General features: G+C 43.2%; 3 protein-coding genes across 4 annotated transcripts; 2 read left to right on the top strand and 1 right to left on the bottom strand.

The window, feature by feature from the left end:
• Nucleotides 1-13: 13 nt before the first annotated feature.
• On the top strand, nt 14-6747 carry LOC118290544 (sphingosine-1-phosphate phosphatase 1). The gene is made up of 3 exons (XM_035618317.2): nt 14-1077; nt 3206-3295; nt 4544-6747. The coding sequence occupies exons 1-3, from the start codon at nt 370-372 to the stop codon at nt 5093-5095; spliced, it is 1350 nt and encodes a 449-aa protein (XP_035474210.1). The 5' UTR covers nt 14-369; the 3' UTR covers nt 5096-6747.
• An 880-nt stretch (nt 6748-7627) lies between these two features.
• Nucleotides 7628-15860, top strand: abcd4 (ATP-binding cassette, sub-family D (ALD), member 4). Of its 2 annotated transcripts, XM_035618315.2 has the most exons (19): nt 7628-7981; nt 8212-8330; nt 8849-8976; nt 9500-9639; nt 9872-9988; nt 10512-10637; nt 11043-11093; nt 11251-11345; nt 11441-11562; nt 12263-12354; nt 12641-12730; nt 12879-13084; nt 13576-13667; nt 13805-13841; nt 14201-14250; nt 14369-14421; nt 14512-14588; nt 14736-14851; nt 15331-15860. In XM_035618315.2, exons 1-19 carry the CDS (start codon nt 7941-7943, stop codon nt 15430-15432), a joined length of 1854 nt encoding a protein of 617 aa, XP_035474208.2. In that variant the 5' UTR covers nt 7628-7940; the 3' UTR covers nt 15433-15860. The 2 variants fall into 2 exon arrangements, with proteins under 2 accessions (XP_035474208.2, XP_035474209.2); XM_035618316.2 differs by lacking the exons at nt 7628-7981; nt 8212-8330; nt 9500-9639 and having other exon boundaries at nt 8844-8976.
• On the bottom strand, nt 15643-25302 carry LOC118290542 (acetyl-coenzyme A synthetase 2-like, mitochondrial). Its single transcript, XM_035618314.2, has 14 exons — nt 24713-25302; nt 24403-24499; nt 24123-24322; nt 23581-23756; nt 22543-22695; nt 22046-22193; nt 21377-21514; nt 20738-20830; nt 17994-18106; nt 17191-17317; nt 16969-17096; nt 16445-16508; nt 16230-16351; nt 15643-16136 (listed from the first exon to the last, which is right to left on the bottom strand). Exons 1-14 carry the CDS (start codon nt 25020-25022, stop codon nt 15960-15962), a joined length of 2046 nt encoding a protein of 681 aa, XP_035474207.1. The 5' UTR covers nt 25023-25302; the 3' UTR covers nt 15643-15959.
• Nucleotides 25303-25437: the final 135 nt, after the last annotated feature.

Genomic DNA, 25437 nt, shown 5'->3' with positions numbered 1-25437 from the left:
AGAGGAAGACGAGGCGGGAGGAACCGTGATGGAGTAACGGGTCCGCTGCAGCAGCTGCTCGCTAGTGGCGTGTGTTGTGGTTCACCGTGGAGTAATGGTTAACTCTAACGGACTTTGGATGTTGCCGCCCGGGACTTCGCGTACGACGCGTGTGTTTTGACTCCAGTCACCGAGTACAGGTCGAGGGCAACCGGTGTACAGACTGACTCCGTGTCGTCGGAAGAGGAACGCAAACGGCCGCCGAGCTGCGCTTCTTCCTCACAACAAGCCCCCGCCGACGAACATGAACTGCCTCTCTACGCCGACAGCAGAGTTGTGAGTTCTTTTTTTTTTTTTTTTTTTTTTTAAACTAAGCGGCCGTTTGAAGTCATGGCGAAAGACTTCGCGAGGGCGTTCGCACAGACGTGCAGCTATCTCCAGGAGCCCCGTCATGTGGCCAGGTTCCAACACTTGTGCGGCGTCAGAGGGACGTTCACGGACAAGCCCGGCAAGCCGGAGAGCGGGACGTCGGATCCGGACTGTCCCGGCCTGAGGAAGAGGGGCCGGAGCTCGGAGGTCGGCGTCGGGAACGGAGCAGCCTCGGATGCCTCAGCACCGCAGCCCAACGGGATGCAGCAGGGCGACAGTGCCGCGGGGCCTGGCGGCTCACCACCGCCGCCGCCGCCGCCACCGGCGGCAGCTGCTGTCGACTCGGACACCGCCAGAGCGAAACCCCTCAGGAGGAACTCCCTGACCGGAGACGTGGGTCAAGAGTTCCTGATCCACAACAAGTTCCTCTTCTACCTGTTCACGTTCGGCACCGAGCTGGGCAACGAGATGTTCTTCATCGTCTTCTTCCCCTTCCTCCTGTGGAACATCGACGCCCTGGTCAGCCGGAGGCTCATCGTGGTCTGGGCCTGGAACCTGTTCGTGGGCCAGTCCACCAAGGACATGGTGCGCTGGTCGCGGCCGGCCTCCCCGCCCGTGGTGAAGGTGGAGGTCTTCTACAACTCCGAGTACAGCATGCCCTCCACACACGCCATGACGGGCACCGCCATACCCTTCTGTCTCTTCATGCTGACCTACGGCCGGTGGCAGGTGAGCACCGCGGGAGGAAGTACAGAAGGCAGAAGATTAAGATTTCTGTATATTGAAATGTACTGCTTGAGGTGGATGTGCAAAGGCAGTGGGGCCAGGGGGTCAGAAAAGGGGCGAACCCACATGGGAGGAGGGCAAAAGCACCAAGGTCCAAGAGCCAATTGCTTAAATCATCAAGATCCATTTTAAAAGGGCCACAATCCTGGGAGCACACAGGGCACCTGACCTAATAGGACATAATAAAGCCCATATGACAGTTTTCAGTGGCTCAGCTGGGCACCAGGAATGGAAAAGCACAGAGCGCGTTTTAATCCCTGTGTAATCCCTGTTGCCCAGTCTTGTATGAAACACAAGAGCCCCGGGCCGACCAACAATAAGAAGATCTTACAATCTGTGAGTCACAGCTGGTGTTTGCAGCTGTTCACTGCGAACATCCCTCATGCCCTGGTGAAGCAGACTGTTGCGAAATGATAGGTTGGGCCGGACAAGTACAGTGGAAACGTGGCTTTGTTTGTTATATAAACAGAGTCACTGTTCCGATATTTGTCAGAGAGAAAGGGAAGAGAGGGAACCAGAGAATGAGCTTCAGGGGGTAGAGAAACTTCAAATGGAGGAAAAGTGGTCGGGCTGGTTGTTGTTGAAGGGCCCAGAGAGAGAGAAGAGTGGAATGTTGTTTCAGACAGGTCAGAGAGCGCAAAGCAACAAAACCTGTTCAGCCACTGACAGGACACAGAGTAGCATTTTTCTACCATCAAAACAAAGACATAGAATCTCTCGATAAGCAGTAAAGCACTAGGTGAAGTGACAGTGATGCTGAGCGACTGCAGTGATGAGCGACAGCTACTCAGACTTAATTAATTACAAAAAAGTACAACATTTTGACAATCTGACCACACACCCCAACCTATACTGGTTAATGGCTTATTAGTCATATTTCTACAAAAATAAATATCATAAACATTTTGACAATCTTGAGTTGTCAGTGCTGTTTGGTGGACAACTTTGTTATGGCCACACTGACCCTTCGCTGCCTCACATGTATTTATCAATTTCTCTGTTGAGACACTTCTTTAGGTTATTGGCATATTGACATATCCACCAGTAATGATACAAGCTCCTTGCAGGTCAGATGATCAGCAGTCTGTAGACTCTGATAATAAGGTGGCCATCGGGCATCTATTTCTGGCGGCGTCCTCCCTCCCCTTCCTCTTCGTGCCTATTCCCCTTTTTTTCTAAAACCTCCACGCTACTCAAAACGGTGAGAGTGACCCCTGAGCGAGTAACCCACATGCTGATAATAAGCAAGTTTTGATGAAGATGTGGACGGTGCAATCTCACAGTTAGCACATGTTATGCTGGGTTTTTTTTTGTGCCGTCTCCCAATATGTCCTCCCCTCTGACACGATTTTGCTGTGGTAGATGTGAAGTGATCAACAGCTCAGAGGGGACACAGAGACAGGAGAGAGTGGGGCAGGAGTAGTTGGGGTAGGAAGAGAAAAACAAAGGGGTCAACACCAGGAAGGAAGAGCCCAGCACCTAAAAAAACTGCTTTATTAACCCAGGCAGCTGGACTATCTGAAATGCCTGAACTCCCCTGGTGTCGGCAAGTTCCTTCCAGTGTCGTGACTTGGGAAGCTGAGGAACGGGAACAATTAAAGGGGAAGCGGTTACAGAAAGTTTCAGAAGATAAGACGCAGACCATAAAAGCCCCCCACGGCAGGACACTGAGTTAAAGACACTTTCAGCTCATACACTGACCTTTGCCTGGATCCTTTCAAAGAAAGAGTGAAATCTCCACTAAATGGACTATGCACTGTGCTATTTTTTAACACTGAATATTTTCTACTTGAAAAAAAAATGACCTGTCCACATTCATGCGAATTAAGCATCAAGTTTGTAATTCCCTTTAAGGCGCGGCGATGCTGTAGTTATAGTATGTTTCAATCATGGTCGACAGTTTTTCAGGAAGAATTTTTTTTTTAACAATGGTCCACAAGTCCAGAGAATAATCGGTTCTTCCAGAAAAGCGCGATCTGGAGTTTCTGGAGCCTTCAAAGCCTCGTCATCATTCACATTTGTTAAATTTATGTTAATTCCTTTTCTTCTTGTCACGGTCTCTCTCCCACAGTATCCCTTCCTGTTTGGTTTGTGCGTGGCTCTCAGCTGGAGTGTCCTGGTCTGTGTGAGCAGAGTCTACATGGGGATGCACTCTATCCTGGTGAGCATATCAAATACATAATCTCTCACTGGAATGTGAGTTAAGTGGAGGATTCATAGAGAGGCTGCTCCCCTTTGCCTCCAGTGGCACCCAGAGGCCCAGCTCAGAATGATAGCTACACACCGCTTGGTCAGCTTCTGGCCTCATTGATCCCATATTATGAAAAATCATGTGCACCTCAGATGATTGTAATTGCTGGCATGACTCCAGTTTACAGGATTATGCACTTCAGTCTGTGATATATTATGTCTCCATATACCTTCAACCACAAGCTACAGCACCAGGTCTCTCTCTCACCTGTGTATTCTAAATTTCTGGTGGTGGACAGACACCTGCGACACATTTTTTCACGATTCAATGAAACGCAAAAACAAACTCCTGTTCTATGGAAAAATTAGCATTGAAAAAAAAAGCATCAAAGATTCTGAATGCATCATGGATTCAACACAAGAGCTTTGAAGTACAGAGCAGTAACTTAATTATTGTATAAACAAACTAAGTGTGCTATTTTTTTCATTAAATATATTAATCAATATTTTAAAATATATATTCCATAAATTGTGCATAACATACATGATCGATCATGGAAAATTACAAACACATTCAGAAGATAAGGTCTGATTAGATTCTGTGACCTGGTAGATATTGTTGATATGGTTTATGCTCTGCCTCCTATAACAGTAACATGTTTAATCGGTCAGCAGCTCGCCTGGTTGTACAGGAGTTCTTTATAGCTGCTGAAGTCCGCATGAGAACACGCATGTCTGCAAATGTTTCTTAGTAACATTTCCTGCAAGCCAGAAAAATTAACAAAAACACTGCTTTCTTCAGACGGTTTATTGTCATGTCCCGCCTCCTGCACGCTCACCTGCGAACGGCAAACTCCGGAAAATGACGCCAAAATTGCTCCTGGACATTTTCCGGAGTTTGCGTCCATGTCTGAAAACTGCTTGTGACGGCTGATGCCTCCTCCAGTGAAATGCCGAGGTGAAAAGTGTTGTATAGTGTGTATACTGGGCAGAAGTTTATTTTATTATTTTTGTTTGTTTGTTTGACGATGGAGAACTAGATTACTTGTATTTTATAAAGTATCAAAAAACATTTTGTTTCTAACATGGAGCATGTCTTGAACCTTCTCCTTCATCATGAATATGCTTTGTAGTACTGGGTATATCAAAGATATGAATCTAGCCCTAATATATTTTTCTGTGTTTACATTAACGCCACTGTGCTGTTCCCTGGTTTCAGGAGGTGATCACTGGCTTCCTGTACAGCCTCCTCATTCTAGCCTTCTTCAATCCACTTCTGGACAAGATCGACACCTTCTACATGATGGACCACTACGCTCCGCTCGTGATCATCGTCTCCCACGTGAGCCTCGGACTTGTGGCCTTCTCCCTAGATTCCTGGAGCACCTCTCGGGGCGATACGGCCCAGGCCCTGGGCACCGGGGCAGGAGCTGCATTGGCCACTCACGTGAACTACCAGCTGGGACTGCTGCTGGATCCACCGTCGTCCTCACTTCCTCTCGCGCTACCGTCAATCGGCACCGGCCTAGTGGTTCGCTCACTGCTGCGCTTCCTCTTAGGCGTCGCCGCCCTCCTTGCCACGAGGATGGTCATGAAAGCAGTGACCATTCCCTTCTTATGTCGACTGTTTGGGCTGCCTTCGGATGATGTGAGGCGTGCGAGGCAGCACATGAAAGTAGAGCTGCCGTACCGTTACATTGTCTACAGTGCTGTGGGTTTTATCTGTACCTGTGTGGTGCCTCTCCTCTTTAGGATCTTAAACCTTGCCTGAGTGAACTGTCAATGTAATGCTGACATGTTCATCCACCACACAATGAAGGCAAACGACCCTTAGTTACATGCAGATAAATGTTCTGTTTCAGAACAGAAAGTCGTTTAAAGGATTAATCTGGTTTTGTTCTATGTTTTTCTTTTTTTTCTTATTGTCAGCAAATCCCATGAAAAGACCAAAATCCTCTATGAATGTATCCTACTAACAAGTTAGTTGGTCCATTGTTGTTGTTGGAAAACTATTTAAAACACAACAATGAGCCACACGACTGAACTGGCTGACAGGGTCATTCATTACAATGGAAACTACCACTCTAGTTTTGTTTATTCTTCTTCTTGTTTTTTATTGTTTGCATTTATTTATTTAGATTTCACCAAACTAAGAGCGTGAGAAGTCTGCAACAAACGAACGTAAAATGACTCAACACCTTCCCTTCTTATTATCCTTATCCTTTTTTTTTGGAATATGCATCGTAGAAAATTTACTAAAACTTCTCTTGGCACTCCTTCAACTCTACAACTCTACTTCATTTTGTTCTAATCCCACATCTGCATTTGCGCTGTTGTAAATACATACAAAATATAATATAAACGGCTTAAAACGGTCGCAAATAAATGAACTATATACTCCAGTTTGAGTATTGCCAGCTAAAAACTGCAGTGCCTTACTCTTGTGGAAAGTATATACTTGTGACATTTATGGAAAGATTTACATCTTCATTAGGTGCCAGTGGGTTTAGAGCCAAGAGCCACAGACTGGGGGAAGACAGGAAGCACTGGGAGACGAACTAACCAAATGTTTGTGTTGGCCTCTTCAAGGGATTTGTTGACAGGATGGGGGGAAAAAAGAAATGTAAAATGTCAACTGCTTCATCCTTTTAAGATCCTGTGGACCAGATGTAATGTACAGATGATGCTTGTATTCGTCATTGTTCATTCCCATCGTTTGATTATAATATATGATAATTTTGTTGTTGGAGAATTCCAGGTGCAAAGGATAAACCACGAATCAGTGTGAAGTCACACCACTTCTCATTTGTTGTTATAATTCAATTGTAAAACAGCCTGGAAGCAACGATATACAGTCAGTATTTATGCTCACGGGCATCAGAAACAACTTTTCCTCTTAGTCTGATATTACTGTTTTCTCCCACATCCATAGTCCGCATCATCCTGTTGCCTTCTTTGTGTACAGTTCTTGTATACCGCAACATTAATTAATTTTGGCACAAATGTAAACCAAGTGCTCTCTTGAATAATCATTTAAAAGTATAGAATTAAGAAAAACAAAATATTTTTGATAATTTATTTTATCATCTTTAATATCTCGGGCTCAAGTTTTTCTCTAGAAGAAAAAGGAAACTAAATATATTGCTATGAATTCCACAGACATATCAGCTTGTCTTTATAAAAACACTGATCCTAGCACTTGTCTAAATGTTGTAATTGTAATTTTTTCCCCCCTGTTGTAATGTATTAATTGTTTAATGTTCATGTCAGTATATGAATGCCAGAAATCTCACATCATGAGTACCTGTGGAATATTTATAGATCGAATATTATCATCGAGTCTCATCTTTGCTTTCTGTTTTTGCAAGGACTGTATCTGAAAGAAAATATGGAAACAGGAAAAATAAAATATTCAGAAAATTATTTTTTGGGGGGTGATTTGTTTTGGCTATTTTGGTTTTGTTACCTCAAATATGAATATGTAATCTCAGATACTGTAAATTTCAACAAGAAATTTCAAATGAGTTTTTCATTGATTGTTGTCTGGCTGTCTGCTTGCTGACAGATTTTCGGCAAAGAATCAATAAATAAACTAAAATCTTTCTTTGAAATTATATCTGAAATCTATGGTAGAAAAATAAAAAAAATTCCTAGTAAAGCTTTTCATTACAAAGCAAATGAGGTTGAATATGTCCAACCGAAATCTAAATTTCACACAAACAGTATATTGATATAGGTTTGATGACTGATTGGTGTATGATTTTACGTTGTAATATGTTAAGAACTACAAGAATCCAGCATGACTACATTTATGTTTTGATGGCTCTGAATACAAAGGTTAGTAGTCAGGGAAGATGTTCAGTGAATACAAGGGTCATGCTTTTTACTCCCTACAACCAAATACCACATTGGTTTCTCACACTCGGCCTTTGAGCAACTCAGATAAGGTTTTAGATCACATTAACTATAGCTAAAACTACAAACCACATGATTTCAAGCCTTTCATTTAACTAAGCACGATTGGTAAGAATTAATTTTTTAAATACCACAGAACTTAATTTTGTGACAGTGTGCAGTTGTTTAATAGTGAAGTATTAATTCAAACAGTGTCTTTAAGCTTCTCAAATATCCCCAAGCAAATTACCACAATCATTATTTGCTACCTTTTTAAAAGGCCCACACCCACTTATTTTTCGTTTAAACATAATTTAAGTTTTAATCCAGTTAACGCATGCGCAGATTGAACAAAGTTCTTTAATTTTGAAAAAACGGATTCTATTAAACCGGATATCCGGGATTTTATTTTCATCATTCAAAACATTCACTTTTACCTCAGTTCACCAGTGAGGAGTCACAAGGTAGCAGTTGGTTAGCCGGTGTTAAAGTGAACACGTTAGGCAACATTGAACCTTATTAAAGACGTCGTGTGGCAATTGTTAAGTCCGTAAGTTGTTGGTTAATTTTATAGACATAGAGAAGTTTCGTTATTTACGCTTCGCCAACCTGCGCTAACTGTCGCAGCCTGACGTCAGCTTGACTAGCCGGTTAAAAGTTGCAGAACATCTTTCACCTGGTCGGTTCAACGTATGTGAGGTTTCTGTCTGTGGGCAGAGCAGATGCCTCGTCTGGAGAAGCCCGACGGCAAAGGGAAGAAAAGGTAAGACTGCAGCTACTGTACCTGCAGGGAACCGGAAGGAGCAACAGTCTCTGTAACCTCAACTTTCTAACTGTAAACCCCTGTTCACAGTAAAACCTCTCTGAAGTGACTGGGCATCCCTGACAATAATTTAATTGAGCCAGAAATCAAATTCGTACGATTTGAAATGTTTTCCTGTGTGTGTGTGTGTGTGTGTGTGTGTGTGTGTGTGTGTGTGTGACTGACTTCAGACCGAGGTTCGACTGGAAGTTTGTGCAGAGGTTCTGCAACATCCAGAGGGTCCTGTTCCCGTCATGGGGCAGCCGGAGTGTCCTGATGTTTGCCACGCTGCTGCTCGTCACGCTGACAGGTAACTGCTGGAGTTACAGGAGCTCTTTGAGAGGAGAGGGGAAATATGGCAGTCAGGAGTGAAATGATTCTTCCAAAGCCATAGTTTCCAAAATGTTATGGACGGATTTGCAGGAAAATGTTATTTAAGCTAGGTCTCGGCCACAGTAACAGGTGATTACATTTTGGGAGGGATCTAGATCTGGATCCAGGAAGGAAGGATTCTTCATCATTACGAAATAGGACAAAAAAATATGTCCGAGTGCTCTTGTTTTGTTTTGTGTTTTGGGGAGGGGGGTGCCCAAAAAATCCCAACATGGCTGACTTAAATGTGTCCCGGAGTTCTGCAAGTTCAAGCTTTGCCAAGTGTGCCTTCTGTGACACTGTAATGCCACACCTCTGTGGGCAGCATGCTATGTATTCTGCTGCTGACCTTGAGATCAGTGTTGCCCAATTTCCCTGCGCTGTTTTACGAGTCTCTTGTGTAAAACAATGCGCTAACTAATCTTTTTTTCTTCTTCTTCTTTTTCCTGCCATCAGAGCAGCTGATCATTTACCAAGTGGGTGTCCTCCCCAGTCACTTCTACAACGTGCTGGCAGACAAAGATTACCCGAGCTTCAGGAGTCTGGTGGGCAAAGCCATGGTGCTCATTTTACTCAACTCCACAGTAAGTTGATGAAGCAGTGAGGCAGAAGTTGTCCTGCCCACTGACCAGATACAGCTTATTCAAATACAACACAATACTCAATATTGAGCATTGCTACCATTAAGACAAGTCCAATGTTCCCTCTATACTGAAACTAAGTCAAACATCAGGTTCACTTATCGCTGTATTTTATAATGTGATTACATTTTTTTAGATTGATGTAATAACACACAGTAGCACCTCGCATCGTGGTAGGGTGACCTGGCGTGTTCAGTTTATAGCCTGCATTCTCTCAATCTCAGTCGTGCGTACTTGGATTTTGAACCTGATAAACATTAATCACAACGCAGTTTACTCTTAGTCAAATACTCAAATACACAATGTTTATTTCACCACATTGATTTTTAAATCAACCGCAGTAGCAGTCGTCTTCTCACATGCTCTTGTTAGTCACATAGAAGCTGTCAGATACTTACTGTTGATTGTGTCTCTCGCTTTTTTTTTTCTTTCGCCCTCCCTGTGCTCTTGTCTGTCTCTCTCCCAGCTGAAAAGTGTAGACCAGTACATTTGCAATCAGATGTATGTTGGCTGGAGGAAGACGCTAACCGAGAGCCTCCACACAGCCTATTTCCAGGGCCGAGTCTATTACACGCTCAATGTCCTCCGAAAGGACATAGACAACCCGTAAGCTTTAATGGTTTGCACCTTATCCAGTACTATTTCCCCACAAGTGCAATTTTTATTTATGTAACTAAACCGGGATGTATATGCAAACACAATGTACATTTAAATCATTTGAAAGGTTTGACGTATTAGATCGTTCTGATATTTAAATATGAAAAGTGATCCTGCGGTGGGAAAACGGTGCGAGTGGTTAATCCTGGCGATTGCTTTTTGTTTGTGTTTTGAATTTCAGAGATCAGCGGATCAGTCAGGACGCGGAGCGGTTGTGTAAGCAGATGAGCACCATGGCAAGTCGCTTGATCGTCTCACCGTTCACACTGACTTACTACACCTACCACTGCTTACACAGGTGGGTTTGTGGAGGACATTTAACTCCGACTCTGAAGTTGGAAAACGCTAAATCACAAACATGGACGGTTGTTGTTGTTGTTGCGACATTTTCAACATTTGAGTTCATGAAAGGCTTGCGTAAGTAAAATAGTGAGAGGAAATTGAGGAAGCTCTGAAAATTAGAGCATCCGTTTTAATGTGTATGCAAATTATGTGCTGTTTTTCTGTTTACACAAAGAGAAGAGAGGGTGTCGTCTGTCCTCAGTGAATCCATATCCTCTACAACAGACATGTAGAGGATACATGTCTGTTGTTGACAGAGAACTGTAAAAGAGAGACAGAATTCCTTTGTGTCTTTTGCCTTTATTGTTAAAATATAAGCAAAAACGTTTGTACAGTAATTGCTTTCTGTTCATTTTGGGGTTCTGTTTTTTGTGTTCCGTTTAATTTAATCTAATTGTATTCACTTGTGATTCTTTATCCCCTTATTGCCTAATGTGTTTTCAACGTTGCTATGGAAATAAAGTTGCCTTGTTTTGCAGCACCGGCTGGATTGGTCCTGTGAGTATCTTTGGCTACTTTGTTGTTGGGACCATTGCAAATAAAATCCTCATGGGACCGATTGTGGCGACTCTGTTCGAGCAAGAAAAACTGGAGGGAGACTTCAGGTAAAGTTCTCTATACTGTATGTGCACAGCGTGTCACTCTAGAAAAACAATTTTTAAAAAACCCAATAATTTGTTGTTGATAGAGACGCAACCAGGACCAGTCAACATGTTTTCTCCTGGTTGGGCGTTTAGTCCAGCTTTATTTGATGCAAATCTTTCCAGTTCTTGCCAAGGAAACCACTTCTTTGTTAAGAGGAAGTATCTGTGGACGTTGGCCTAGTGCCTTTTGCCTCTTAGGAAATAACACAGGATATGCGTCAGCTTCCCTCGCTAACCTTTTCCTGAGGTTGAATTGTAATTTCATCTGTCATGTGTTGAAACAATGTTGATTGATTTTGTGTTGTCGGAGGTAGAACTTTGTGTTTGAGTCTCAAAATAAAATAGTTTCCTTTTTTGTATCTCCAGATTCAAGCACATGCAAATTCGTGTCAATGCAGAATCTGCAGCTTTTTACAGGTGAGGACATTTAGTTTACACGATTGCGTTATTGTGAAAAGGAAAAAAGTTTAAAGATTAAAAAGTTTAGACAACTTTATACAACCTAGAACCTGCTTTTCCCTGTGACTTTAAAAAAATGGAGTTTGGGGAAAAAAATGCTGCTCTGTTTTTTCAGAGCTGGTAAAGTGGAGCACATGAGGACCAATCGAAGACTGCAGGCTCTGCTACAAACTCAAACGAGTCTCATAAATAAAGAACTCTGGCTCTATAGTAAGATCATCCTGTACACACCCTCTCACTTCTGTTAATCTGTCATTATGTTGTTAAAACTGGAAGGAGTTAACCTCTGAACTCTCCTCCGTCAGTCGGGGTGAACACCTTCGACTACCTCGGAGGTTTCCTCAGCTACATTATAATCGCCATTCCCATCTTCACTGGTATCTATGATGGTCTCAGCCCCGGCGAGCTCAGTGCACTAATCAGCAAGGTGGGCTTCTTTTTCCCCTGTTCCCTTTATCTTAGAAACTGTTGTTCTGCAGCTTCATTGTCCCACAAACACAAGACCTTGTTTAGTTAATGACTAGTTCATTTGGTTTATTGACGACAGACTGATAAAGTCCTGGACTTGTTCCCACTGTGGTCCCAGGTATTTACACAGTCCACCAATCTTTAACAAGATAAAAACGGACATTCAATGTCTGACATTAAGACGTTTTTTTTTTAAGGAACTAAAAAGTAAAAGTAGGAAATTGAATCACATGATCAATGATGAAATGTTCCCAGGAAGACAGAAATATCAGACACACCTGACAAATAAGTACAACGATTACTGTTTGTAGATAAAGATCATTGTTTGATTGTTGGTCCCAGTCCCAGTTTCCTTAACAGAACTGCAGAGTAAATGTCTAATTTTACCACTAGGTGGCAGCAAAACCCTTCTCTCCTTATAAACACATTCAATTCGAATCATCCTGAGTTAAAAAGCCTGTTGTTTAGACAGAGATCTGACTTGTAAATATCTTAACAACCAACTTCATCATTGTCCAGTATTAAATTTCTCTTTCCTTAAATCCCTCCAATGTTCCTTGTTGTTGCTGCTTTTTCTTTTGTCTTCAGACATTTTTCTTTCTTTTTTTTTATCTCATTCACTCTGTGCTCTGGTTCTCCTTCTCCTTCTCCATATTCAGAACGCCTTTGTGTGTATCTACCTGATAAATGGCTTCACGCAGCTAATAGACCTGTCGACCACTCTGTCAGATGTGGCTGGATACACCCACAGGTATCACACAACATACTGAAACTCAAGCCTGGAGGACAGAGCAGGACGGCAGCGTCGGTGCATGCCATTCTCCTTTTTTATCTTTGTGTGTGTGTGTGTGTGTGTGTGTGTGTGTGTGTGTGTGTGTGTGTGTGTGTGTGTGTGTGTGTGTGTGTGTGTGTGTGTGTGTGTGTGTGTGTGTGTGTGTGTGTGTGTGTGTGTGTGTGTGTGTGTGTGTGTGTGTGTGTGTGTGTGTGTGTGTGTGTGTGTGTGTGTGTGTGCGTGCGTGCGTGCGTGTTGTGCTCAGGATTGGGGAGCTGAGGGAGGTGATGGAAGACATTCTACACAAGCAGTGTGACTATGACCCGGCATCGGGAGAAAGCTTTGACTTTGACAGGTTTGTATGGAAACATTCTCATTAATCTCTGCTACATAAATAAGCTTGATTAGATAAGAGTTGATGAAATGAAGAGCACAGACGATGACGAAGCTTTTCATCCTCCACGTGTTCTTGTGATCCTTATTCATTTCATCTCTCCGCACAGCGACTTCAATGTCCACGCAGGCCCGGTAGACACTGCCTTCATCCTTGACCATCTTTCGTACAAATCTCCGTACTCGGACGAGCTGCTGGTCGAGGACCTGAGTCTGAAAATCAGTCAGGGAACTCACGTGCTGGTGGTGGGGAACACGGGCACCGGCAAAACGTCACTGCTGAGGGTCCTCAACCGACTGTGGGAAGCAGAGAGCGGTGAGAGGACGTGGATGACGTTTAACTCATTTGAATGACAGAACAGGGTTAATGAAAAGATTTGGTCACTGGTCACTGTCCCCTGTTCCGGCTGTGATGATAACAACCCCTGACTGGAATAACAGTATTAAAATTAATTTAGAAAAAGGTGAAAGGATATTCAAATTAGAGTCTACAGCAGTTTTTTGGCCTCCCCAAACAATCTGAGCTGCTTTCACACATGCACTGAAGTCCGAAGTCTGAAATTTTCCAGAGCTGTATTTAGAAATGCAAATTTCCGCAACTGTTGCGCCGGACATTTTCCGGACCTTTTTGCTGCATTCATCTTATGTAAACGGCAAACTTGGGAACATGTCCAGACGCAATTTTGCTGACATTTTCTGGAGTTCATGTCTGAAAATGGCTGGTTTTTGTACAGCTTTTCCTAGGAAAAGAGCAGGTGACACTGCTGCTGTTGTTGTTTTTTTCTTAAATAATGAAAAATGTTTCAGGTTTTGTCCAGATGACGACATGCTTTGGGCCCAGAGGAACCCTCTTCCTGCCTCAGAAACCGTACCTGACGGACGGCACTCTGCGTGAACAGGTCGCCGTCCCTTCCTTTGTGTTGTTTTTTCCTTTTAAAAGTTGTGCAGCCACGATGGTTGCTGCATGTCAAATTTCATCAGAAATCACTGTCAGCATTTTGTCATGAGGATTTACTGGAACTCTCGTCTACAACAGGTGATCTACCCGCTGAAGGATATTTACCCTGCATCAGGTATAAGATTTTACTGTGACTGAACAACATTTAACTGTGGAACAGTTATAGGCTAAAAATATTCATAAATTTTGAAGTCAAAGTTAGTTGATCTAGTACAAAAACTCTTCCAAAGTACACACAATATAATAATGTACATAATGTGGACCACTTCTGAGATCATTAGTACCCCGAGAAGATTCACGTGAAACGGGGAAAACTAGCGAAATGAGCAGAAGCCACACATGAAAGCCATTTTGTTTTTATCTGATTATAAAAGTGGATGAATGAACGTGGTGTTGGTTTTCAGTCTATCTTTGTTTTGATGCTGCCTAAAAATGACATACTCTTTATAAAATTAGTTTCTTTATTATGTTCAGGGTCAGTGGACGATGACAGAATTATAAAATTCCTGGAATTGGCTGGAGTGGTGAGTGTTTTTATCGCACAGTGTGCTGCTTTTACCTGTTTTGTCATGGTGTTTACTCATCTTGAAGTCTGCCTCCAAGCACTTATTAATCTTGAATCAAACTTGATATCTTCTTCAGTCCAGTATCTTGAAGCGAACAGGTGGGCTGGATGAAGAAGTGGACTGGAACTGGTGAGAGACAATAAGAAGAGTGTGAATGTGTAGAATAAAGGATTGTGTAGTGTGTCACTGTGCAGAGTAAAACTCACATCCTCTCTGCAGGTATGATGTTCTGTCTCCTGGTGAAATGCAGCGTCTCTGCTTTGCACGACTTTTCTACCTGCAGCCCAAATACGCAGGTGCGTTTTAAAATACTGTGCGTGACTCAGTTTCAGGGGAGACAGCCCAGCCCACTGTTTTTTAATTGAAAACCAAGTTCAGTTAACCAGCGTGCTCTGTGCTAGAGATGACAGTGATTTATTTTATTTTAATTTTTTTTTTTGCAGTGTTGGATGAGGCCACCAGTGCTTTGACAGAGGAGGCAGAGGCACAACTGTACAGGACCTGTAAACAGCTCGGCATGACTTTGGTCAGTCTGGGACACCGCAGCAGCCTGGAGAAGGTAGATTGAACACACCGGTACATGGAGGCCGCGTTAACAAACTGCTGCCTTAAAACCAATTATACAGTCGCACAATGTTTCAGTGTCAGTTTAATATTGTTACTAACCTGGAAACAGTTGGTAAAGAGCAGTGAGTGGACGAAGTGGGTTGTTTCTTTTTCAACAATTTGCGTTATGAACCAGAACAGCTCTGTTTGTACCCACTAACTCTGGTCCCTAGTAAATTCACAGCTAATAAACTGTTGACATGATCTGAAACTTAACAATCTGAGCAACAAGTTATGACAAAGAGGTGGATTGCGTGCTCAGAAGCAAGATCTGGGTATTGTGCTCTAATTTATTGTGTTAAAATCATGAACTCTGAAATCAAATTGACATAAATCTGGGGAACTTTAATCCCTGCTTACTTTATCATCATATCCGTCTAAGTCTGTCAGGAATAGTAACTCTTGCTTTTCTTTGCTTCATTTTTCCAACAGTACCATGATGTCCAGTTGAAACTGTGCGGAGGCGGCCAGTGGGAGTTAAGTTGGTTGAAAGGAGGCAACAGCAGCCTCAACCACAGAGATGAAACTATGTAACCACGTGTGTTTGTATGTATTTATGTATGAATTCATGTCCACAGTCTTTTTAAAAAACACGACACTTTACCCTCGGTTTATTGGCTGAAAAAGATGTGAAGGATGTGAGTGTTTTCCCAGAACAGGTTGAAGCCTGTTGGTTTTGGGCCCATTCAACCATCATGAAAACAAATCAGGAAAGTTGGAGGGAAACTTCAGACTCAGCAAATCTAATGTGCCTTTATGTGAGATCACAGTGGTTTATTGTTTTACATTCAGTCAATAGATTGGAATATTATAACTACTGCGTTATTCAGTTTTGTATAAAAAAACCAATGATTTTGTGTCTAACAAGAGCAGAGTACATCGGTGGACGAGAGATACAGTTTAAAAAGTTGTTTACCTGGTTTGATAAAAAGCTCATGTGTGCAATAAAAACTAAAAATATATATTTGGCCTTTTAGAATAAGTTTTGATACATTAGCTACGAGCCTGTTTAACTGAAATGGAGATAAACATTCTAGCATCACTTTCACAATCCTCTTCAATCATTGTGGTTTCTGTTTACTCAAGAGGTCACTGTGGCCTTGGATGATCTCACGAACGGACGCGGGGTCGTCCAGCGTGCTGAGGTCACCCAGCCCGTCCAGTTCGCGCTCCACTATCTTGCGCAGCACCCGGCGCATTATCTTACCGGAACGTGTCTTCGGCAGACGCTGGACGATCTGTGAGAATAACCAATTGAAACTGAAGTTACCATTGTACGAGTTAGTCTTGAAAAGCGTGTTTGCAATGTGAAGCTAGTGAAGCAGATTTACCTGGATGCAGTCTGGACAGGCGTACTTGGCGATCTTTTTAGCTACCATGTCGTTGAGCTGCCTGGACAGGTCCGAATCTTGGACCTCTGCAATCTTTTTTAGCACCACAAAGGCATAAACACCTGACGGAGCACCGAGGCGGATAACGCTGCAATCAGATTCTCATCCAGCCTGGTGAGGTGAGCTGCGTCACGTCGGAACTATGTGATACTCACCTTGTCCTTTGATGTCGTGCGAGTATCCTATGACGGCAGATTCAGCCACTGCAGAACACTGGTTCTGTGACAGAAATGACATTCAGGATCGTCTGAACACTTCTTAGATTTAAAGTTAAACAGTTCGAGTTTAAGATGAAAAAAAACATGATGCTAAAAAACATCAATGTCTCCTCGATAAAACTTTGGGTGGAAAGGACATAAAATGTGCTTTTATCACCCCCGGCCATGGTCAGTTCATTTTTTTAGCAGGAATATGCAAAAATTACTAAACCGATTTCCATCACAGTTTGTGGAGGAATGTGGCCTAGGCCTGGGAAGAACCCATTGAATTAAATACGTTTTATGACAAGTAAATCATTTAGGTTAAAAGACCACTTCTTTGGTCTTTTATGTTTCTACTTAATGAACTAGACGAGCATGTTTGGCGGAGATAAGCGGTCTACTGAGTGCCACTCTTGCCGCAACTGAAATAACTTTAACCCTGTTCAATCTATGCACATGTTTCTTTATTCACCCCTTACCACTATATCCTCTATCTCTGCGGTGCCAATCCTGTGACCGCTCACGTTGATGACGTCATCAAGGCGCCCGGTGATCTGGTAATATCCCTCCTCAGATCGATAGGCGCCATCACCGGTAAAGAAATAACCTAACGTAGGGAATTTAGAGGCTGGTAACTTAGAACAGGAAGTGTTACAGAGACACCATGACGACAGTTTGCTCTTGAATACACTGTACTGTACCAGGATATGGGTGACAGTAGGTCTCGGTGAACCTCTGGTGGTTGTTGTGAATTGTTCGGGCCATACCAGGCCACGGCTGAGCTATACACAGAGCTCCGGATGTGTTGTTGGAAGTCTCAACTTTGCCCTGGGGGAAATCCAAAAAGAGTGACAAATGTTTAGTAGAAAGAAGTAGATGATGTGCAAGACAAAGAATTGGACAATAAAATAAGGGTTGATGAAACAACTGATATAGTTAATGTACAGAAGAACTCTTTTAAGAACATATGGATATTTTGGGAAATTAACTAGTGCTATTGCATCCCTGAGCTTTCAAAATGCTGTGTGTGTGTGTGTGTGTGTGTGTGTGTGTGTGTGTGTGTGTGTGTGTGTGTGTGTGTGTGTGTGTGTGTGTGTGTGTGTGTGTGTGTGTGTGTGTGTGTGTGTGTGTGTGTGTGTGTGTGTGTGTGTGTGTGTGTGTGTGTGTGTGTGTGTGTGTGTGTGTGTGTGTGTGTTTTGAGAGGGAGGAGGAGAGATCAGCTCAGAGATGCCACCGCTCCAACTGTCTGCACAATCTGTGTGCGTTTCAGAAGCAGGAGAAACTGAAATGGCCACAAAGTAGTACGACAGATTTTTAATAGGGGGGTTGGGCACACACTGAGTGGGATCAACGGGTGGTGGAGCAGAGTGGGTATCAAAAGTGACACAGCTGGTGACTATTTTATAATCCTAATCTGACCCTCTCCTCTGGGCCTTATCCAGCATTTGCAGGGTGGCATGCTACACACACACACACACACACGCAGGGATGAGCACCACCATACCTCAGTGTCCATGAGCACTGGCTTTATGCCAAAGAAAGGTCTCATAGCCATTCCTGGGACAATCTCTGCGTCTGGGTCCGATGGCCTCGGGGCGATGCAGATGCCACCTGTCTCTGAGAGACGCAGAGGAAAAATGAAAACAGATTATACAAAGTGCTGTATGTGCAGCACGGATATACCCCACTAAAATAGCTTTTTAAAAGCGTGAAAATGTCTTGTTAGTAAAGGACTGTGGATGACTGAGCCACAGACCCACAGTTGATGTTTTATAGAGCAACACTATAGAGTGTATAGAGTGACAGATGAGTTTAAAATGAGCCTCTCTCACTAAATGTGTAGATTGAGGAATTACAGCCATAGTAAACAAATTAAATGGGGTCAGATTTTTTTTACTGTAGGCCTCGGGGAGTGGTAAATCCGCCTCGGGGTCCTGGTGGCAACAGTGTCGGAAGCAGCAGAGGGAGCCGTTTTAAAGTAGGACACAACAGATGATCCCACAATAGAACCAGCAACTGGCGCCCAGATCATCTGTAACCGTGAGACCTCTGGACCAACCCCCCCCCCCCAGAGACCTGGGCTAGTTCAACGTGTGGGAAATACACTTGTCCATTCAATATGCTGTTAGCTTAGCTTAGGCTTGTTGTATTTAATGAACTAAATAGGCATTTATTATTTCAAACAATTGCTTTAAATGAATGCTAAAATGTAAGAATTTAAAACACAGATATGAATATACAGTATTCCTCACTGTATATATAGATATATCTATATCTATATATAAATTTTTTTTGCCTTCTGCATCCTCTTAACTCCCCTATTCCTGTTTGATTCAACATGGAGGTCGTATGCCAAAAATGGATCAAAATCAATTCAATTGTTTCCCCGCATATTTAATTTCCCAAAATATCAAACTATTGCTTTGAATAAATGCTCAAATAAATATTTTTTAATTTTATTTTTTGCCTTCTCTCCTGCGTCTTCTCAACACCCCTAGCCCTTTTTGATCCAACGTGGAGGCTGAATGCCAACAATGGATCAAAATCTAATTTTCTCTCTAAACAGGCTACTTGCTCCCAGATCAACCAAATGGCATCTATGAATAATGCCACTTAGTCCTAATTGGAAACACTGGTCCAAATAACGTAACGACATAATCCTTTTAACAGAAGTAGGGTATTTTGGGTCATATCTGTGTCTGTAATTCTCAGGCTCATGATGCTCCGATGTTTAATTATCGTCAATTAATCATGGATTTTTTTTGTGCCATTTGTATGGTAATTAATGCGGCTTAGTTATATTTGGTCATAGTGAATGTGAAGGATTAAACCTTGTGAAAACACGCTGAAAAATGTTTACAAACTTTAATTAGTAACAAAAATTAAGTAAACAATTTAAGACAATTGATAACTAACTTTTTTTAGTGATCAGTCAAGTCTTGTGTTCATCTTCAAAATCAATTTTATGAGCAAATGCAGATGATATTGTTATGTCCCATCGTAAACTGCTCTAGTAGAGGAATAATGGGGATATTGTGGGGACTTCAGAGTTACAAGACTGTTGTGTCACACACGGGAATTCCTGTAATTACTCTTTCACAGTTTAGTCAGTCAAGTTTGCAATATGTAGTTCCCTTTTTCCCCACTGGCATCATGTGACAGGTCAGGTCTGTGGTCAGTATGGGGACAAGTTGACTAGCAAATGTTAGGCTGTCTGAGAGCAACTCAGGCCACAAGCTGCACTGTACTGTCTCCTCTGTTTGTGGAAAGTTCATAGACTGATCTGAGTCTCTCCAGAAGCCCGTCATCTGTTATGTGACGTGGCTGTTTTGGCAGCAACGATCGTAACAGCTGCATTCTGCAGTCGAAATGCGTCCAACTGGCTAATGTGAGCGTTTGACAAACAAAATGAAAAGAGGGATGATCACCCCGCCCCTTGCACACAGAATCTCAACGAAAAAAAAGTCTAATGTTAAAAGCTGCACCCAAAGCAAGACAAGGGGGGGGGGGGGGGGGGGGGATCTGGCTGCTTTCTGTGGATTCCAGAAGGCATATAAAAATTCCCTCGTGTGTGTGTGTGTGTGTGTGTGTGTGTGTGTGTGTGCGTGTGCGCGTGTGTGTGTACTATATGTGTACACACATTATAATACTGTGTGTATGCGCACGTTCATGATGTTACGTAACTCTGTTATAGTTGTTGGACAGAGCAGGCTGCTCTCCCCTTTAAGACTGACTGCTGCTACAGAACCTGCAGACGTGGCTGTGTTAAAGAGACACGATGTGAGTCACGAAGAAGCGATGAAACTCCACTGTAAGAGTCTCAGCCCGAGACACAAAACCAAGCTTAAGGGCGCACAGTGTAGGTCAGATTGTAGCCACATGTAAAATGTTTAATAGACGAGTAATCAAAAACACAATGCACTGTTTGCTGTAGGCTGAGTGGATCAAGTTCGTCCAACAATGGAAGCAAGTTACAAACATGCAAATTCAACATTTATAGTATTTTTACTAGATCTTGATCCAGGCTTTTTGCACACATTGTGTCTTCAAATTTGGAAAGTCACATTGTACCTCCACTATTTTTCTATGATCCAATGCATAAATCTCATCCATTAGCAAAACCAGCTCACATTTTGATTATATATATATATATATATATATATATATATATATATATATATATATATATATATATTGAGATGCCTGCAGAAGTTGATAATTACCACACGTCAGTGAGTTCACAATTACCTGTTTGCCACCAGGTGTCCACCACCGGACAGCGTCTGTCGCCGACCACGCTGTAGTACCACTCCCACGCTTCGGTGTTGATGGGCTCACCCACTGCAGGAAGTCAAGGACAGCTTCAATCATAAAGTCGTATATGGTTTTTGTGTTCTTGTTTTAGATGTATAGATAGACAGAAATTAATTTGTCAAAGCGGCCATACAAGTAAGAGACATTGTCAAAAAGTACACATAGAAAGGATAAAAAAACAAAATACACAGTTAAATACTAAAAACTTAAAACACATTAACATGTGTGTATGTTTCCTCTGGGAACTCTCCAGTACACGAGTGTACATGCAGTGTAGCAGAGTAAATACTGTATTTGATCCGTGCATCTACCTATCATCTACACCACTCGTGTGGCCAATCCCAGCTACTCTATTTGATGTGGGACACAATTTGCTGTTGGTTGTGAGGGAAGCTGAGGATACACTACATCACTTTTTATGACCCAAACACCAGCAAAGAAACAAACTGGTAGCTTGCACAAATAAGTGAAAAATAATGTGCTTTAACTGTAAAGTTTAGGCTTGTTATAGAAATATAATCTTCCTTTAACTCCAAGTCATTGTGTATATCATAGTATTTTATACAGGCATACCGGAGCCCAGAGTTTTGAGGGTGGAGCGGTCGTACTTGTGGACCCACTGGTCTCCGTATTTGAGCAGCAGGCGGATCGCAGTGGGCGCCCCGTAAAACTGGTTAATCTTCAGTCTCTGAACCATCTCCCAGTACCTTCCTGTGAAAAAAACCCAAAACTAAACATGGTGCAAAGATATATGCTATCATACACTGAAAAGATACAGATAATCTAAAATAAGACCAAAATGAAACTAGAGCCTGAGAACTAAAGACTTTAAACGTCAGACTTTAATCCTCCGCAGTTTCACTTTCACAGTAACGGGGGTATGATGACCTTGGTCCTGACTCCTGTTTATACAGAAGCCTCTGGCACGGAATGTAAGGCCAAGTTCAAGTTCAACTGTAAACAGCTATTCATAGACAGAGACACGCGCATGCAGATCTGCTTGCAAAGGACACAAATACTTAGAAGGTGTGTGTCAGCTAACTTTACCCTGCATGTGAATTTTTTTACGTCAACATGACCACAAAAATGACATAATAAAAACGCCCTAAATTGAAAATATGACAAATTGGAAGGTTTGTCGTGCAACTATAGATGTTTTGTAACATATGAGGAGTTTTCTTTCATTAATAATGTACCAACCGGTCTAATACATTATTTTCATTCATCTGTTAGCCTCCATACCTGGGTCAGGGTAAGTGGGCGTGCTCTCAAACAGAACAGTAGTCCCGCCGTTGGCCAGCGGCCCGTAGACACTGTAGCTGTGTCCTGTGATCCAGCCGATATCTGCCACACAGCCGAACACGTCTCCATCGTGATAGTTGAACACGTACTGGGGACGAGAAGGAAGATGGAAGAAGTTGGGGGGAAAAAAACTTGGACGCTCGAGATCAAAATGTAGTATTTACCTTTTTAAGATGCAAAAAAAACATATAAACTTAATGTGTAAGTAGATCATGCACTCACAACATCACAAAAGTACAAAATGTCAAACCTAAAGCACCATCAATGAATTGTCTATGTAATATCCTGTGACGAGGCTGATATTTCCTCTACAGCCGGTTTCGATGCTGAACCGTGAATCACATTTTTGTCTGTTTGAGGCCTTCACTGACCCAAAAAAAGCACACACTGCATTACACTAAATCAGCAATGACACCACACGTTGTGCTTGTCGTTACCCTGTGGGTGAGCGCGGCGAACAGCAGGTACCCTGCCTGAGTGTGGACCAGTCCTTTGGGCTTCCCCGTGCTGCCCGATGTGTAAAGCAGGAACAAAGTGTCCTCACTGTCCATGGCAGCTGGCTCACACACCACGTCCTCCTTCAGCATCTCCTGCACGACGCGGTGCAATTTGAAAGATTATTTAGTTGACAATCACGTTCAGTCACTACAGCACAGTAACACAGCCACAACAGAACAAACCTTTTGACACAGATGATGTGCACACCACACACAGTGTAACCTTTTAAGATGCTAGACGACCAAAGTCCATTCGGTGGCTGTTCTGAAGCTTAAATCATATCACAGGGTTTTCCTCAGCAGACAGAATTTCTTATGGAACCTTTTTCCTCTGCTGAGGAAGATCATGTGATTGGACTGATAGCTCCATAACAGCTACTAATTTTAATTTATCCTCATATTTAACCACCACTCCTCAATTGCAATAATTATTCTATTTTATCTGTGCAATAACTTATTATGTGCAATGTCCCCTCTATTCTCTCCTCTGCCGCTTTATTCCAGGATTGTTCACTTAATTATAGTACTGTCTTTACTTGTATATACATATTTATCTATATTCTTACATTTGTTTTTTAACTGTTTTCTCAGTCCATAAGGTTTCACTGTTAATTTAATATATTTTTTTAGCTTCAGTTTCATGCCTTTATCCTTAACTTTTATTCTTTTACATGCATGTTACCTAATAACGCATCTGCAGGCTTGTACAGTGACAGTAAAGATCTCTCTCTCTCTCTCTCTGATGGACTGTCACTCGCTATTTCCAACATCGAGAGCAAACTTTAATCTCAAAAATTAGTTGACTGATTAAATTAAAGTCGTCAATCAACTGAAAATTAACAAATGGGAATTGGGGCCAAAGGAGTCATTGTTTAAGTATGGCTGTTTTTTTCTAAATCATCATTTATCCAGGGCAATGTGACTACTGTTTGCATTAAGATCCTCAAGAGGGTCCTGATTGGATTTCTGATCTCTCACCTCCTCCATGGCAACGTCCCTGGCTGTCATGACAACTGGATTCTCTGTTCTCATAGCAACAAACACCTGCCGTACGGTCGGGCAGCTCTGGACCGCCGTATCCACCGTCCTCTTAAGCTCGGTGACCTTACCGCCTCTGACGCCCTGGTTCACTGTGATGACGACGCTGGACTGGGCTGAAAAAATGTGATGCACATGGAAATCAGACTGCGGATACGGAGCTCTGTGTTTCACCTTTAAGCACCACTTAGTTTGTTTTTCTCTTTGTTAGTAGGATTACTAGAAGAGTTATGAGATCAGCATCAAGAGATGAAAGTGAAACAGCATATACGGTAGGTGGGGGGTTTCTCAGCCTTGACGGAGGCCGGCGCTTTTGTTCTCTCTGGGGTTTTGCACTACAAGTGACGCCTTTCACAAAAACATGTAGTCACTTGATCTTTGCAGCTTTGATGTACAGTAGTATACAGTAAACCCCGGTTTGCAGACTCATGCTCTGTGTCTATACGTTTGAAAGCATCAGCAGGTCATTCACTCCGTCTCACCGTCTCGGATTCGCTCTGACAACGCCACCGCACTGAACCCAGCAAACACCACGTTGTGGGCTGCGCCAATCCGGGCACAGGCCAACATGGACGCCACAGCCAGAGGGCAGGAAGGCATGTAGATGGTGACACAGTCCCCCCTCCTCACGCCGTGCCGCCTCAGCAAGTTGCCCATGCGACACGTCATCTCCAGCAGCTGCCTGTAGAGAGAAATATTGGTGAACTACACGGAGGTAAAGGAAGTAGGAAAACACTGCACACCACATCGGACCCCGCTGACCTGTAGGTGACCTTGACCTCTGACCCTGGTTCATCTCTCTCCCAGATCAGGGCCACCCTCTCGGGACAGGTGTGCACGTGGCGGTCCAGGCAGTTTACTGCATGTGGCCAGAAAGAAAACACACACAGTCAAACACATTCACACTGGTTTGAAATGTATCAGCTTCACTCACCTCCACAGTAGCATGGTGCGTTCAAGGTACAGTACTCGTTGGTTAAATGTGTCTAGTTTTGCGTGATGATGCCTTCGCTGTCTCCGGACGCGTTGTAACGCGACCCAATGTGTGTGGAGGAGGGGGAATAAACCTTACCGGACACATTCAGCTTCCCTCCCTCGAACCACTTGATCCTGCCCCGGCTCAGGTCGCAGTCCTGGACCGTGTGGAAGGGACGGATCCAGCTCAGTCTGTGACGCGCCACCGCGGACCAGAAGCTGTCGCTGCTGGAGACGGAGAAGTCCTGCAGCGCCGCGCGGCTCGACGCGCCCTCGAAGCCCGCGGCCTCCGGCATGAACGCCGCCGTGTTACAGGCGCGTCGAGCCAGAACACGCACACAGGACCTGAAGCTCCGACACCCGAGGGAAGTCAGAACCGTCGAGGCGCATCCACCGGGCAGCCACATCGCGACAGTGACAGGTTCTCAGTGCGATCGGATGTTTGTTTTTAGTTTCGTTTTTTGTTTTTTTATGCAAAGCCTTTACGCAACAGAGGCGTTCAAGCAATTTGGGAAGTTACCCTGCTCAACTTCAGCCGGTAGGGAAAACTTGGAAACTCCGCAGAGGAAGGGCTGGAGGAGTGATGCGTTAAAGGGCAGCTCCCTCAAGCCCCTGCGCCCACAGTTTGTTTTCCAGCAAAGTATCTGTACAAAGAGGAGAAAGAAAGCGACAGTGAAACAGAGAGGAACGAAGACGGGCCTTTCTTTGTGTACAGATCATGAAATGACCCTTTCCCATTCAAGAAGGTTTTAGTGGAAAAGTCTGCTCCTTCTCCCTCACTGAGAAGTGTGTGTGTGTGTGTGTGTGTTCAAACATCCACGT

Source organism: Scophthalmus maximus, chromosome 18 (assembly GCF_022379125.1).
Source record: "Scophthalmus maximus strain ysfricsl-2021 chromosome 18, ASM2237912v1, whole genome shotgun sequence".
Lineage (NCBI taxonomy): Eukaryota > Metazoa > Chordata > Actinopteri > Pleuronectiformes > Scophthalmidae > Scophthalmus > Scophthalmus maximus.
The sequence above is the reverse complement of the archived record's forward strand: the minus strand, read 5'-3'. Positions and strand labels throughout refer to the sequence as shown.